This window comes from Colobus angolensis, unplaced genomic scaffold, assembly GCF_000951035.1.
Source record: "Colobus angolensis palliatus isolate OR3802 unplaced genomic scaffold, Cang.pa_1.0 Scaffold37, whole genome shotgun sequence".
NCBI classification, from domain to species: Eukaryota; Metazoa; Chordata; class Mammalia; order Primates; family Cercopithecidae; genus Colobus; species Colobus angolensis.
The window spans coordinates 742,691-758,881 of NW_012117043.1; the positions used below are offsets into that span (position 1 = coordinate 742,691).

General features: G+C 37.1%; 1 protein-coding gene across 4 annotated transcripts in view; it reads left to right on the forward strand.

Annotated features, from left to right (window-relative positions):
* ACACA (acetyl-CoA carboxylase alpha) overlaps positions 1-16,191 on the forward strand; it is a 360,465-nt gene that overhangs the window by 237,176 nt on the left and 107,098 nt on the right. For all 4 annotated transcript variants that reach the window (XM_011953628.1, XM_011953625.1, XM_011953626.1 and 1 more), the window contains 5 exons: positions 4,231-4,287; positions 4,530-4,574; positions 11,216-11,257; positions 12,630-12,845; positions 13,652-13,807. In XM_011953628.1, the coding sequence (XP_011809018.1) occupies positions 4,231-4,287; positions 4,530-4,574; positions 11,216-11,257; positions 12,630-12,845; positions 13,652-13,807 (516 nt within the window). The remainder of the gene's footprint in view (positions 1-4,230; positions 4,288-4,529; positions 4,575-11,215; positions 11,258-12,629; positions 12,846-13,651; positions 13,808-16,191) is intronic.

A 16,191-nucleotide genomic window follows, 5' to 3' on the forward strand; every position in this document is an offset into this window, starting at 1 on the left:
TTGTCTGAAGAACTGTCCCAAATTTCACCTCTTCATTGAGGACTTCTGAGTAGCCCTAACTAAAATGTATGTTCCTCCTTTGAATTCCTAATTGGTCAGCATACATTTATTAGCAATAATAATGCCAGCCAGGCACGGTGGCTCACACCTGTAATCCCAGCACTTTGGGAGGCTGAGAGAGGAGGACCGCTTGAGTTCAGAAGTTCGAGACTACCCTTGGCAACATAGCAATAATGATGCCTTTTATTTATAAAAAAAATTCTACCTAAATTTTTTGTTTGCATCTTACCACAATTCCATGGGGTTAGATAAGTCAGGAATTATTCCAGTTGTACACATGGGCAAAAGCTGGAACTCAGAGAAATTAAAACCCCTAGGTCACCAGCTAGAAGATGATAGAGCAAATACTAGAACTTAAGGATTTGATCCCAGGTGTAGGGGGCACAGATCTAGGTAATAGTAAGTAATACCTTCTTCACCCTGAAGATGCTTATAGTCTAGTTGAGGAGACAGGATAGGCATGCTTAAAACAATAATCTACAGTTATATTTCATTATGATATGTGATAGATGGCAAAGTGTCATCTTAAACTGCCCTTGATGGCAAGACCCATGTGTTCTCTTGGAGTGGACAGCATTTAACCCATGGTCTTGTTACAGAGAAAGAACTCAGTAGATGTTTTCAAAATTTAATTCAGTGGTGTAGACAATTCATACCATTGGCATTCACATCATGTAATGCTAATGGTAGATATCTAGGGGAAAAAATGGTAAATTTGTGATGACTATAAATCTTAGTACTTATTCCATGATGCTATCGTGGCACTTAAACTAACTGTGGGATTGTAGTGGCCAATAGGAGGAAAAGGTGCTTCTAGAGACGTGAAAGTAGGGGACATGCCTGGGGCTTTTTCTATAGACAGAAATTTACCTTCCTTCTTGCCCTTGACCAGTGACCGTATAAAATTAACCTAAAGCCAGTGATCAAGGTAATCTTTGCGGGAAGAGTCTTTTTTTTGAGACGGAATTTCACTCTTGTTGCTCAGGCTGGAGTGCAATGGTGCGACCTCAGCTCACAGCAACCCCCGCCTCCTGGGTTCAAGTGATTCTCCTGCCTCAGCCTCCCAAGTAGCTGGGATTACAGACATGCGCCACCACACCCAGCTAATTTTTGTATTTTAGTAGAGATGGGGTTTCTGCATGTTGATCAGGCTGGTCTCGAACTCCCGACCTCAGGTGATCTGCCTGCCTCGGCCTTGCAGAGTGCTGGGATTACAGGCGTGAGCCACTGCGCCCTTCCTGGAAGAGTCTTAGTGTTATACGTGGCTGCTGCTGCTGCTTCATGAAATAATCTATGAAAGTATCTTTCTAGGTTTTGAGGCACTAGTTGCCCATGTTTAGTATTTTTCCATAATTTGACCACAACTTGCCATTTTTTGTTGCCCTCAAATCTAAGTGTCATATTTATCAGCAAAGGTTGATCTACAAAGACATTTTCAAACAGGCGCAGTGGCTCATGCCTGTAATCCCAGCACTTTGGGAGGCCGAGGTGGGTGGATCACAAGGTTAGGAGTTCAAGACCAGCCTGGCCAATATGGTGAAACCCCATCTCTAGTAAAAATATAAAAATTAGCCAGACATAGTGGCGGGTGCCTGTAGTCCCAGCTACTCGGGAGGCTGAGGCAAGAGAATTGCTTGAACCTGGGGGCAGAGCTTGCTGTGAGCCAAGATTGTACCACTGCACTCCAGCCTGGTGACACAGCGAGACTCAGTCTCAATTAAAAAAAAAAAAAAAAAAATTTTCTTCATATTCACTACATATGTTTGTAACATTAATGAGAAATAAGAAATTACCCTTTTCCTTGACTAGATGTGGAAACTAAGGCACAGAGAAATCCAATGTCTTTGCCTAACGCTATTTAGAATGGTAAAGGTAGACTGTGTTGACCCTCTAAGCATAGAGAAGCTATTTACTGCATCAGGTACTGTGCTTATCCAGGGACATTTGGCATTTTCATCTCCTTGTTAAAATATATGTGTGTGTGTATATATATATATGAAAGAAAAGGAAAGAAAAGCAATTTAAGAAAAAAAAAAGATGAAGTGGCAACTAGTTTTGTTTTTCACTTCATGATCATGCTCCTAGCAGTTTAAAAAAAGTTTTTTTTTTTTTTAAAGCACACATTAAACTATCAAATAGGTTGATCCAAATTGTCCAAATAATCTTCTAGTCCCAGCATGTCTTTTTTTCTCTCATAGAAATTAGGATCATATATTTGTAAATGACTTGTGGAGGAGATTGAAGCAGTCAGTGTAAATGGAGTTTCTCCAGGTGCTGACGCCTAATCGCTGGGTAATAGCTGTGGACTTGCTGTGAGACCCGCATTATTACAATGTAATCAGAATCCTGTTGCTCTGCTGTTATTGTCAGCCACTTGTGGAATTTTAAAAGCAATAACAATTTTGATTTTAAATTATGGCATTATTAAAGTTATTTTCTTCCCTTGCCAGAACATAGCTATTGATGCTTGTCTTTGAAGGACTTGACTGTAGTGGAATCTTTGTTGATGTCAGAAGAAGTATTTCTGTTCCTGGCCACACTGAGAAACCCCCCCCTTTCTTTTGACACATTTTTTTCATATTGTAGTGTCAATACTTGGTTATTTACAGCAAGGAGTGTCATGGCAGTACAAATAATTTTTTAAAGCAGTTAAACCAAAATTTATTTATATTTGGCCTGATAATTTATTATTCTATTATTTGCTTATAGAAAATTAATTTTTCCAGTTACCTTTTGTTTATGCTGTTAATAAAATTATTTTATTACTCAGCAATGCCATCGCAGAATTGAAGAAATTAGAAGAAATAACCCAAGAATGTGCTTCTTTATAAGGGGAAGACAATTTGAATTAAAAAATATAATATCATGAATGTTAAGAATTGACATATAAACATACCTCTTGGTTAGAGTTATAACAAGAAATGTGGTCAAACTAAAGTCAGGATGTAGGCTGTGAAAGTCCACATTTGTTTTCTGTTTGTACTATTCATATGTTTTCTCAGGTCATTCAACTGGTGGGGTTGCTTTTCTACTTGTTGTTATAATCCTTCTTTGTTAGGGACCTCTAAACCCATGTCTTTTACTTAATTCATTAATTTGTTTCTTTGGCTTTTGAAGTGACAGTATAGGGAAGTGAACAATATAGGGAAGGGGAAGGCCTAGGTCCGGGGGCCCAAGACTCGTAAGTGGCCGTCTTGAAACTACTGGTGTCTGTTGACTTCTTTGTTTTGAGGCAGTCTCACTCTGCAACCCAGGCTGGAGTGCAGTGACGCAATCTCAGCAACCTCTGCCTCCTTGGTTCAAACGATTCTCATGCCTCATTCTCTCAAGTAGTTGGGATTACAGGAACATGCCACCACATTTGGCTCATTTTTTCTATTTTTAGTAGAAACAGAGTTTTGCCATGTTGGCCAGGCTGGTCTCAAACTCCTGGCCTCAAGTGATCTGCCCCCTTGGCCTCACAAAGTGTTGGGATTACAGGCATGAGCCAAGACACCCAGCCTTCTGTTGACTTCTGATATACTAGTTGCCTATGCCTAGAGGAGATATGAATAATTCCTAAATTTAAAGGCCTGTTAAATGTTGCTTTTAACAATTTTAAAAGGAACCTTTTTAAAAAATGCCTTCATGTGAGGTAAGGGGGACTGTTGTATCAAAACTGAAAGGTTACAATTTCTTAGGTTGAATTCTAGGGATGCTGTATCTGATGGTAGGTAATATCTACAATCTAAACAGTTTAGGACCTGTGATTTATGTTTTATGGAAAGTCCTTTTCTCTCTACTTTATTTCATTTAGCTTCTTTATCAATGTTAATGTTTACATTTGAATACATGCCCAACAGTATGATTTCTATAAGCAGAAATTGTGTCATGGCCTGCCTTTATGTAAATCAGTTCTGAGGTAATTTAATTGACTTCATATGACCCTTTCTTCTCCACAAAGTTCTCTTTCAGTTTTGTCCAAATCAATATAAAATTTATTTCATAAGACTTAGTCCTAGGAGCCAGGTTGAAATTTGTTCACTTTCAAGTTTGAAGGTACTAAGCTAAGATAAAGATATTCAAAAAGGATGCTTAACTCCACCAAAGCCTTACGAAGAATGAATGGGATAAAATTTAGAATGAATGGAAATCTCATCTATTTTCTGTTTTACATGTTTTTGCTGCTAGAAAGCTACCCTGGTTGACCATGGGATCCGGCGCCTTACTTTCCTTGTTGCACAAAAGGTATTGACATGTGAATTGTACCTCTTTAATATTTCTTATGCTGCTGCTGCAACTTAATAAAAAATGGGATTGCAATCTTATGCTTACTAGTAGAATTTATGCAGAGAAATAACCACTTTTCTATAAGTTTAATTTTTAAAAAACATTAGTTTAACTCATCATCTTTTACTCAATTTGTTTTTGATTTTGTTACTGATTGCCAATTTCTGCTCTTTCCTTCCTTTCTGTCTTTTATTTGAAAGGATTTCAGAAAACAGGTCAACTATGAGGTGGATCGGAGATTTCATGTAAGTAAAATGAACAATAATGAAAGACTACTTACTGTTTTATTTGTTTGCCACTGATTATTTAAACAGAATATATGTTAGAAGGGCTGGACTGATGTTTGGTCCTCTTCTTTTATAAATTATTATAGTAAATATTCAGTTCTCTGTAATCCCAGCACTTTGGGAGGCTGAGGCAGGAAAGTTCCTTGAGCCCACAAGTTTGAGATGAGCCTGGGCAACATAATGAGACCCCGTCCTCTATTAATTAAAAAAAAAATTTTAATTCTTATATCAAGTATTCCAGCTAAAGGTTTTTTCTTTTTTTTCTTAACCCTATAATGAATTCTCAATGTATCTCTGAGAAATAGTTAAGAATGAACATAAGCATTTATCCAGACGAATAAGGTAGAAACAAGCTAACTAGTAATTTCTTCTATGCTCATAGTGAATCCATAATCAAGAACAGCCAGTTGCACTTTGTGGTCTTGGCTTCTTTATTGAGAATTCTCAATTCTAAAGAACAATGATTTATTATTTAAAATGCCTTGACAGAGCCAAATTGCTATTTTTTGTCTTATGTTAATCCTAGGAACAGGAAATAAGTAAAAATTAAACACTTTGTTGCTTATTCTCCCATTTAACTGAATTAACTGTTAATATTTATGAGATTAAAATTTTTATCAAAAAGAGAATTAAGTTAATAGCCTGGCATCCGAACTGTGGTATACCCATATGATCATACCCAGTACAGTGACAGCAGTAAGGACAGAAATCCAGTTTGGAATCAACATGTCGTTTTCAAAATGACTGATTATAATCAAAATATTTCATAAAAATTGATTCTAATGTAGCTAAGTCTTTTTTTTTTTTTTTTTTTTTGATAAGGTGTCTTGCTCAGTTGACCAGGCTGGAGTGCAGTGGTACAATCTCAGCTCACTGCAACCTCCACCTCCTGGGTTCAAGTGATTCTCCTGCCTCAGCCTCCCAAGTAGCTGGGATTACAGGTGTGTGCTACCACATCTGGCTAATTTTTGTATTTTTAGTACAGACGGGGTTTCCCCGTGTTAGCCTGGCTGGTCTCAAACTCCTGAGCTCAGGTGATCTGCCCGCCTCGGCCTCCCAAAGTGCTGGGATTACAGGTGTGAGTCACTGTGCCCGGCCTGTTTGGTTTGGTTTTAGCAATTAAGATAATTTGGTTGTTAAGCCCTGCTTGTTTGCAACAATGAAGATGGCATTTGAGATTCTGGAAAGGACTTTCTAAAGTCAAAAACCTGTGTGTGATTGCTTTTATTACCTTTTTGTTTATCAGGTTTTTAGGACTTGACATTTTGTTTTCCTTCATACAGTTCATCTTGTTGGTCTAGTCTATAGAGAAACAAGAGAGCTAAGATTTTCTGAAATGCTTTAGGAAATGTTGTGGACTACATGACTGTGTTATTGATGTCAGGAAATCAAGCAGAGTGTAGCTATATATCAATCAATAACTTTCGATAGGAAACGGAGTCAGTGGAGAAGTATGAGGAGCTTAAAAAGAACCCTAGGGCTTTAGGAAGAAAAATCAGGAGCTTAGAGAATAAAATTGATACTTGGGGATAGAATATGAAAGCCCATGAATAAACACTGTAGCTGGTAGATGCTGATCAGAACTAAGGTAGACATGCCAGAGCCAGGCTCTGGATTTTAGAAAAGTATTGTGCTACGTTCTTAAATGTTACTGTGCTTTTTATCACAGACTTTAGAATAATAGCATATTCTAGGGAATAACACTAAATTTGTAAAATTGCTTTCCTTTTTGCTAATGGATTTGATGGAGTCTTCACATCTATAGTACACTAACTGGTTTCTATAATAAATACACTGGTCAACTAAAACTGTGCACTAAAATTTTTAAAAAACCAAAGTGATTAGTTCTCACTGACATTTTCTCATATATGTAACACACATAAAAAAACTTATCTCTGAATCTATAGTGTATAGTTATAAATATGCCCTAATATTAAGAGTATATTTAACAGCTTTAAAACATTTTTTTCTCTCTGCTGTCCTGATGTTTCTGGATTTAGGTTTAATAGGGACATGTATAGGCAAAATCGGCTAGAAAATTAGGCCAGCAGGGGGTCTTCCCTGACAATCATTGTCTGATTCCTATTTATAGTGGCATCAAGTGGGAAATCAGTTAAATTATCAAGTGACTTGATTTGTCATGAATGTAGGAAAAGCTGCTTTAGAGCAGAGAGAACATTAAGGTTTAATTGTGGACTAGATTTGCTCTGAAGAATTGAGTGGCAGAGGAGTTGGGGTGTTTTTATGTTAGTTCCTTTAAAAATGATAAATGATTTGGCAAGGGCAACTATTAAACTGAACTCCATCTAGAATCTTCTATACAATCCAGGATCTACACTAGCCAGGAAGCCTTTGCAGAAACTGTACAAATCTGGGGGTGACTGTCATGGTGCTGCTGTGAGTTCTTTTGCTGATGGTAGCTTGACATTCATGGAGGATGCTTAGCCTCTGTCATGTCATCTGATTGTGCTTGCCCCATAGCTAGTGTACTGTGAAAAAGAGGAAGCTTTCTGGGAGTGTCAGAGATGAATCCCTTGATCTCTCTGGCTTCTTGGTAATCCACTGTGATGTATGCAGCCTCCCCTGTCCTATGCTGTGAAATCCCTATATTATTGAATGGAAGAGAGAATCTGCACTTGAGGGGCAAGAAGAGGAGGAAGGTTACCAAGTTTGATTCAAGCACATTGGTTAGTGGAATAAAGCAAGCTGTGCTGTTACATAGTTGTTGGTCTTTCAGATTGCCTCAGAACCAGAACAAGACAAATGAGGGCCAGAGTAGAGGTTCCTAGAGAGCTGTGTATATTGTTAGGTACTGATTCGGATGCCAGTGATTGCTATAAACATTTAAAATACTTCGTAGTTTAACTGCAGTTGTCCCAGATAGCTGCCCACAGGTATGTCTATTGCCGCCCTAGTCTCTTGACCCTGCCTGGAGATTATTTCTGTGACAGCAGTCTTCACCAGTGTTAAGGAAGCTGGGAGTTGACTCTGTTTCCCTAACCATCTAATTAAATCAAGTGCCCATAATGGAACTTGAAGAACTGCCTAACATTGATATTTAAACAGAAACTTTGAGGAAAAACAAGTCTCTTTTTGTAAATATATTCTTCTTGTTAAGAAAAAAGAAAGTAGATCATGATGTTCATCTGAAAATAAAAAATAAAAGAAAAAAATGGACAAGATGTTAAAAAAAAAAAAGAAAAAAGATCAAAGCCTTGAATGCAAAAGAGGCTTCTTGAATTTCTGCAGCTATCTAAACTGCAGCTCCACAGTTTTCTGTTAGTTAAAACTTATGGACTCACTCTCTCTTAGTTTCACTCACATTTCAGGTCTGGAATTCCAAAAGATTCAGCAGAAAGTGCTGTCTAATTGGGATATAATATTATGCTTTTTTTTTTTTTAAGTTTCCATATTTTTTTTTTGGCAAAGTTTCACTAAGGACATCGGAATACAAATTTTCAGGACTTCTTATCCCCATTAGGTCTTAAAACCATGATAAGATTCTAAATCAAACATTTTTACATCTGTTAATAAAACGTTACCTTTTGTTCTTGTAAAATTTCATGAGATTTAAAAAAAAAGTCTACAAATCTCCTGAGAGAGTTGTTCTTTAATGACTGTTGTGGGATTCCCACTTTAAAATGAAATGTTTTGGATTATTTGGATCTTGAAGGAAGAGCTCACTGTCATGAGCAGTTATCATAATTAGTAGTTCTTTTTTCTTTCTTTCTTTTTTTTTTTAAAATAGTTCTGTTTGGTAGTGGACCAACTATTAGTTTTCAGAAGGGTTTGTTTGGGTTTTTGTTTTAATTACAGTCTATATAATTAGTTCTCAGCATGTTGAGGTAAAAGAGAATTGCACCAGCAAGCTCCCAATTTCTTCATCTCATTAGGTTTTTAACACGATTATTAGTATCATAATCAGCTATGATGTTTTTTGTTGCAGGTTTTCACATTCTCTGATTTGCAGGGTGTCTTGATTGGCTAATTTGGGCAAATTATTTTGATTGTCTTGATGATGGTTGGCTGATTACAACACAGCAGGGGCATAATTTCTTCCTGTGAAACGTTGCATTCTTTTGTTTTTTGGTACCAGAACACTAAGAGGGTTTTTCTTTGTGTACATTCAATTATGATATTTGCCCATGACAGTAGTAGAATGCTTGGAAAGCAAATACATTGATGATGGAATAAGCATGAATGCTTTCAATGGAAACACTGGCGGTATGAGGATGAGATAGGATAAAAGAATTTACTAAAACCATACGATCAGACTTTTAGATTTCTTCTTTTCTGTGTTTTCTGTGATTCTGTGGTTTTTGAGTGCCAAAAGAGGTTACTTTCTATAACAGTCTTCAGACTTCCGAGTCACTGAAGAATTGCTTGGTAGTCCCACTTTTCCATTGCATAGAGGTTCTTGCCATCTCTTGTTCTGAATGTTTAATACTTAAATTGAGGATTTTACCGGGGAGTTACAAATTTACTCAGAAGTTTAAAAAAAAAAAAGGTTGTTTATATGATCTCATGACACCTTTTCTTAGCTAACCTTAATGAAAATGGTTTTTCTAATTGGTAGTCATTGCCCACCTCTGCCAAGAATCAGTTTCTTCATTATTTGTATTAAAGGCGTTTCCATTCAAACTGCTTTATATGCCTTTCAGTTACTACAAATTTTCTTAATTGGTTTAGTGGAAAAGAAGGCATTTTTTATTACTGTTGTGTTGTTTTTGAAAAGAAATGGTTTTGATACTACGAATGTGCATAATTAAATAAATGGCATCCTAAACAAACATTTTAATTAATTAGCTAATAACAGTTCAGGCGGAATAGAAAAGTGTGTGCTTAAAATATCATATTATCAGTTTCCTTGACTTTTATTTCAGAGAGTTCCATGGAAAGATTTTGTCATTCTTCCTTTTTTGACATGTGTTACTTTTTAGGTAATGCTCTGAAAGCTGTACCTCACTAGAATGAAACCAAAACTAGGTTATATAAAACCATGAGCATGATATTTACTGACACCTCAGCTGAATGCATCTTACTTAACCTTGAAGTCATCCCCATGTGCTTCACTCTCATGGCAGGGAGGAGGGGTAAGAGAATTATTTAGAACAAAACTTCATTAGGAGAAGTTCAGTACTGTGTAAAATCCACTTTAAAAAGGCTTTTAAAAAGGGATTTCCCTGAGGTTGGTAAATGAGCTCCTAGGAGCCTTTTAAATGCAGTCTTACAGTTAAAATACCAAGGAAAAGATAAAAAGATTTATTAGTTGTGCAAGTTTTAGTTAAGGTGAGAGTGAGGTATAACACGGAACGTATTCAAGAAATTTTCAGGAAATTCAAGAACCACAGGTTTACAGCATGAGTTTTGCTTTGTTTGCTTTATCCTTTTTAAATTTAAAGTCTTAATTTCTGTGTTTTTGTCTCATCAAAGAGAAATTCTCTAAATGAGGGATTTAGATTATAATAAAAAGAGAAAGGTAATACTCTGCCCTTGAGAGGTGAGAGGGCATGGGCTCTGGCACTAGAGAGACCCAAGTTTATCTTCCAGCTCTGTGATTCTGAGCATATACTTGAGCCAAGCATTCTGTAAAATGAGGGTCACAATATCTACCCCTAGAGGTTGTTGAGAGCATCAGATGGGACAACACATGAGAGTACCTGCCACCAGAAGATTTTCAGTCTATGTTTCCTTCACAGTTCCTAAAGCTCATTGAGGATATGTAGGCAGCTAGTCCCAGTCTCTCTGCCTTGTACTGATAAGTGTTTGATTATATTGCACTCATAATGAAGAAGATGCCTAATGAAACCTCCTATAGAGGCAAATAGTAATGACTTGATTTCAGCACTGCCAGTAGAGCTTCCCATCCGAGAAACAGGGGTATTTGGCGTTAGTAAGTTAAATTTCAGAAACTAATGAACTCTGCTCTAATTGAATTCATCTTTGTTAATTAATAAGGTTCTAGTAAATTGGTTTTTTTTTTTTCCTTGTATAATGCCCTACAAAGAAGCAGGAAGACCTAATGATTACAAGTTCACTAGTTCCACCTCATTCTTTCCTATACATATAGTGGTAGTGACCAAGGTAGTATCTTATATTTTTCTTCATCTTCAAATGTTATCATTTAAACCCTTGACATTATTGACTCGAGAAGGAATGTGAAAATCATGGACTGAGCGCTCTATACTGTCTGACTAGTTTACATTTTAAGAGTTTCTTAAAGAGAAACTTGGGAAATCAGTCCAGTAACTCGGCATAAGGGTATATTGGTTTTATTTGCCGGATTGTGCCAAGAGCAATACCTAGCAAAAAAATTTGTTTCACTTGGGAGATTTAAAAAATATGTACATTTTTTTTCCCCCTGGGAGAAGGTAGATACTAAAATTAGGTTTATAATGTGGTGATTCTCAAATTTGGAAATGGGGTCAAAGTGATGGTTATGCAGCGGATCATTCATATTTCCTGGACTAAGCTTAGGTAAGAAGCATGTTTTCTAGAAAACTGTCTTCTAAATGCTTAACTGTTTCTATACTATATGTTTGTTTCCAAAGAGCCATGTCTATGAACTTCTGACACATTTTCCCCCTTCTTTAATACAGAGAGAATTCCCTAAATTTTTTACATTCCGAGCAAGGGATAAGGTAAGGATTGATTTCTTTCCTATTAAAAAAAAAAAAATTGGCTGGGCGCGGTGGCTCAAGCCTGTAATCCCAGCACTTTGGGAGGCCGAGTCGGGCGGATCACGAGGTCAGGAGATCGAGACCATCCTGGCTAACACGGTGAAACCCCGTCTCTACTAAAAATACAAAAAAACTAGCCGGGCGAGGTGGCGGGCGCCTGTAGTCCCAGCTACTCGGGAGGCTGAGGCAGGAGAATGGCGTGGACCCGGGAGGCGGAGCTTGCAGTGAGCTGAGATCTGGCCACTGCACTCCAGCCCGGGCAACAGAGCAAGACTCCATCTCAAAAAAAAAAAAAAAAAATTACTTTTTCTTAAAAGCCCAAGAGTGACTTATCTTTGCCATATGTTCTTCTTGCCATTCTTTTTTCTCTTATTGAACTTGTGCTTCCTGTTGCCTTACATGTGTCTTAGAACTAAAACCGATTTCTTTCTGAAAGAGTTTGGCTTAGGAAACAACCAAATGTATTGAGCAGTAGCTCAATGAAGGTGATACCTTTCCAAATCATCCTTGTTCTGTAGAATAATCGTAATGATGTGATATTAAAGGACCATTCTTGTTATCTACAAATAGTTCACCGATACTCAACTCTAGTTGATGTGCATTTGTTTTTCAATTTGAAAATACAAAACTTCAGACCATGTTGCTTTCTTCCTGTTACCGGCTTATATTTTTGACTCTCTCTCTCCATTCACTCAATTGACATGTATTCCAGAAAAATAATTTAGTTTCACTGAAACATACAGTACACATACAGTAAATACAGTAAAGTTATATACCAGTACAACTTTTAAAAAACATTTATAAGTAATTATATATCTATGGATACAGTGTTCCAAAGCCAAATATCTCTTTAATTAAAAAATTGTATGATGTTTGTTTATTGAGTATTTATTATGTCATTTGTACTTATCATAAGTGAGAAAACTTTTAGATTAGTTAGGTAAGCACAAAATATTGGCATGTGAAGTAGATATTAATGTGAAGCAGTCTGTAATTAATATAAAAATGAATTATATAAAGACATTAAATGCTGCAGGAGTTCTAAGGAAATTGAGGTTTTTTGGTTAGTTTTTAATGCATATCATCACCACTTGTAAAAGCATGAATGATGAAAGTTTAGGAATATCATCCTATAAAGTACGTATATAATAGGTACTTTAGTGCCTAATCTTACGTAAGCTATAGCATTAGCCTTGAACATAGCTCATTTTTGTTGCTCATTAGCACATCATAGCTTATGTTTCTATTTTCAGGCATCTCTTTTACATTAACATTCATAGTATAATGTTGTAACTGCCTCTTGTGAGCTGTTTTTTCTGATTCTTGTACTCAGTTTGAGGAGGATCGTATCTATCGTCATCTGGAGCCTGCTCTGGCTTTCCAGTTAGAGCTGAACCGGATGAGAAATTTTGACCTCACTGCCATTCCATGTGCTAATCACAAGATGCACCTGTATCTCGGGGCAGCCAAGGTGGAAGTGGGCACAGAAGTGACAGACTACAGGTTCTTTGTTCGTGCAATCATCAGGCATTCTGATCTGGTCACCAAGGTGGGTGCTGTACTTTAATGGGATGTCATCCCTGAGGGAAGGAACAGAGTAATATATATGATTCAAAATCAGGTTCTATGCTTCTGCTGAGAGAGAGCATAAAAAAAAATCAGGTTTTCATTTTTTGAATCAAGGTTCTTGTTCTCTTTCAATGTTTACAAAAGTAAATATTTCATATAATAAAGGCTTTTTTTTGTACAAAGCAGAAAGTGCATCTGAAAAAAAATTAAAAATGAAGGCTCGTTTTCCACTTTAATTTGACTTTTCTTAGTAGCAGAAGCATAATAGCACTCAAGAAAGAAAAAGCATACAAACAGAAAAATCCCAGGAAGAACTGGGTGATGATAGAGCATAAGGAGATAAGTTAGGAAAGAGGCGATCCCATTGTACGCCTGTCTAGAGGTATGGATAGTGTCTGTATATAGCAAGGCACTTCCTGATGTGTTCATTATTATTATATCCCAAAGCTGTACCCTTTCTTCAGCTTTTCCTTTCTAAATAGCTCTGTTTGGCATATGTGAAATATCATCCTATTGAACTTACAGCTATGGGGATGCCCAGCATTTCTACCTCTTGGAAGGAAATGATACATTAAGAGTAAGGAGAAAGGGCTGACATGGACTCTTTATCTGACCCTTGCCTGCCCCTGCTCCCTGTGGTTACTGGACTGACTCTAGGGAGAAAGATAGTATCTTCACCAGGTGCCTTATGATTCATGACATACTGCCACTTAAGTGATTATAATAGCCATTTCTTTATTGCCTCTTTTAAAATACACTAATGTTGATTATTTTCTTCCTGTGTAGGAAGCTTCTTTTGAATATCTGCAAAATGAAGGGGAGCGGCTACTCCTGGAAGCCATGGATGAGTTGGAAGTTGCTTTTAACAATACAAATGTCCGCACTGACTGTAACCACATCTTCCTCAACTTTGTGCCCACGGTTATCATGGACCCATCAAAGGTACATTTCTCCTTAGCTTCTCTCCCAGCACTAGCAAGCATAAGCACAGAAGTTCATTCATATTTATCTCACTTGGACTTGGAAACAGGTACTCTAGTTCAGGCTGTTGAGCCCTTAATCTGTAAAGTTTATAGAATGCTTATAAGATTGAGTTTCTGGGACAATGTCAAAAATTTGATATAGCCATTAAAAAAACAGTTCTCAACGCTGAAGGTGGTATGATGTTAGCTTGCTGGTCACTTATAAGCAGTACAAAAACGTGAAAACCTTTTCTTTTGTTGGTACCTGTTTTATGATATTTACTGTAATAGTGGTCCAGTTTTGTATTATTCCCTACTATTTCTCATCTGGAATTATTAATTTTACTGTTACTAAGCATTTTGGCTAAATTACTGCTTCTGTGCACTAAATGTTAATTACCTGGTGGCCTTAGTGAGATAATGCACCTTCTCAAAGTGTCTAACCTATCTCTCTCTAGTGTTTTTCCACAGGGAGAGAATTTGGCTGATAAGGAATTTCACATGTATTATGTATATTTTCTTCCCTGAGGGTCTATTCTAAAATGCATTGTATATAATTTAAGGAAGAAAAACAAGGTGATTTTGTACTTGACCTTTTATTCCTGATGTAATAAAGACAAGTTGCTCTCTGTTTCTGCTCCCTCTGATGCTTTCTTTCTTTTCTTTTCTTTTCTTTTTTTTTTTTTTGAGACAGAGTCTCGCTCTTTCGCCCAGGCTGGAGCAGTGGCACTATCTCAGCTCACTGCAACCTCCACCTCCCAGGTTCAAGAGACTCTCATGCTTCAGCCTCCCCGAGTAGCAGGGACTACAGGCGTTTGCCACCACACCCGGCTAATTTTTGTATTTTTAATGGAAACAGGGTTTCACCACGTTAGTCAGGCTGGTCTCCAACTCTTGACCTCACATGATCCGCCTGCCTTGGCCTCCCAAAGTGCTGGGATTACAGGCATGAGCCACCATGCCTGGCCCCTTCTAACTCTTTCTATCATGATACTGTGGAATTTGGATAGGAGAACCAGTATCTCCCTTTTTCAAGATCAACTGTAGGCATGAATTTTTGCTGCTGTTGCTGCCTTTTTTTTTTCTTCTTTTTTTCTTATAGAGACAGGGTCTTGCTATGTTGCCCAGGCTAGTCTTGAACTCCTGGCCTCAAGTGATCCTCCTGCCTCAGACTCCCAAAGTGTTGGGATTACCGGCATAAGTCATCATGCCTGGTAGACTTTTGCTTCTTGAACTTAGTATCTGAGATCTGAGAAGTAGTTTTCTACCTTTTTCCCTTCAAAATTCCAAGCTAATGATGGGTTGCTTTTGTCTGTAAGGAAAGCCAAGGACAGGGCTACTCTTTTGACTCAAATTGCATCATCTAGTTTAAACAAAACTTCTCCTAAGCATTCTGGCACTAATAAGCTGGGAGACTTAAAACGTGGCATGGACACTGTACAGCTGTATTTTTTTAGATTTGGCTTACCTTTTTTCTGAGTTTTTCAGATCAGCCTCAGCTTTCATTCTAACCACCTATATACACTGACTCTGCTTTTCTAATGATAGATAGCTGCCAATTTTCTGTACATAAAGATTGTTGGCTTTTGTTTCCTTAAGAAAAGAATGGATAAATGTCTCTTGGTTAGCAATTAAGTGTGATAATAGAGGTTAATTCCCTGAAATTCATTCTAACTTAAAATTCTGTGGTGCAGAAACAAACTGCAAGGGTGGCACATACTACTAAAGAATCACAAGAGAAAGGGAATGTAAGATATTCTTGAGATTTTCTAAGAAGTTGAGGAAGCATTTTAGAAAGATATTTCATTTAAGGAAACATTAATTTTGAATAACATGTTCTAGCTGCATTATGTTCTATGCAGCCATGTTGGGGGAAAAAAAGTTTTGCTTTAGTATGTAAATAACAAGAAATCATGTCTAAGGTCATTTAGTTAAAATAACTGCCCTACCTCTAAAAACTAAGAGCGTTAAGCTGCCTTGGTATAAACTTAGGGAAACGTGGGAACATCTGCCCCATCTTCTTAAATCCTAGATTGACTTAGTGGTGGCCAAGCTTCAGAGCTCTGTTGAGAGAGAATGTTCTAGCACCACCTACAAATTGCCTTTCTTTAATTTATGCAATTTACGGAGAGACATATATTATAAAGTTTAATAAAATTGTATGGAAAAAAGCTCATGGTGGTAATTGCTATGTTGATTTAAAGTCCTGTAAGTGTAATGAAACATAGTTACCATGCATATAAATGCTACTTAATAGCTATTTAACTCGAGATTTTATTCTTATTTGGGGCTTCCTCTTAAATCCCATGGCTTGTAATTTTAGATATTGCAGATCTTTGATATAGAATATGAATATAATTGGGA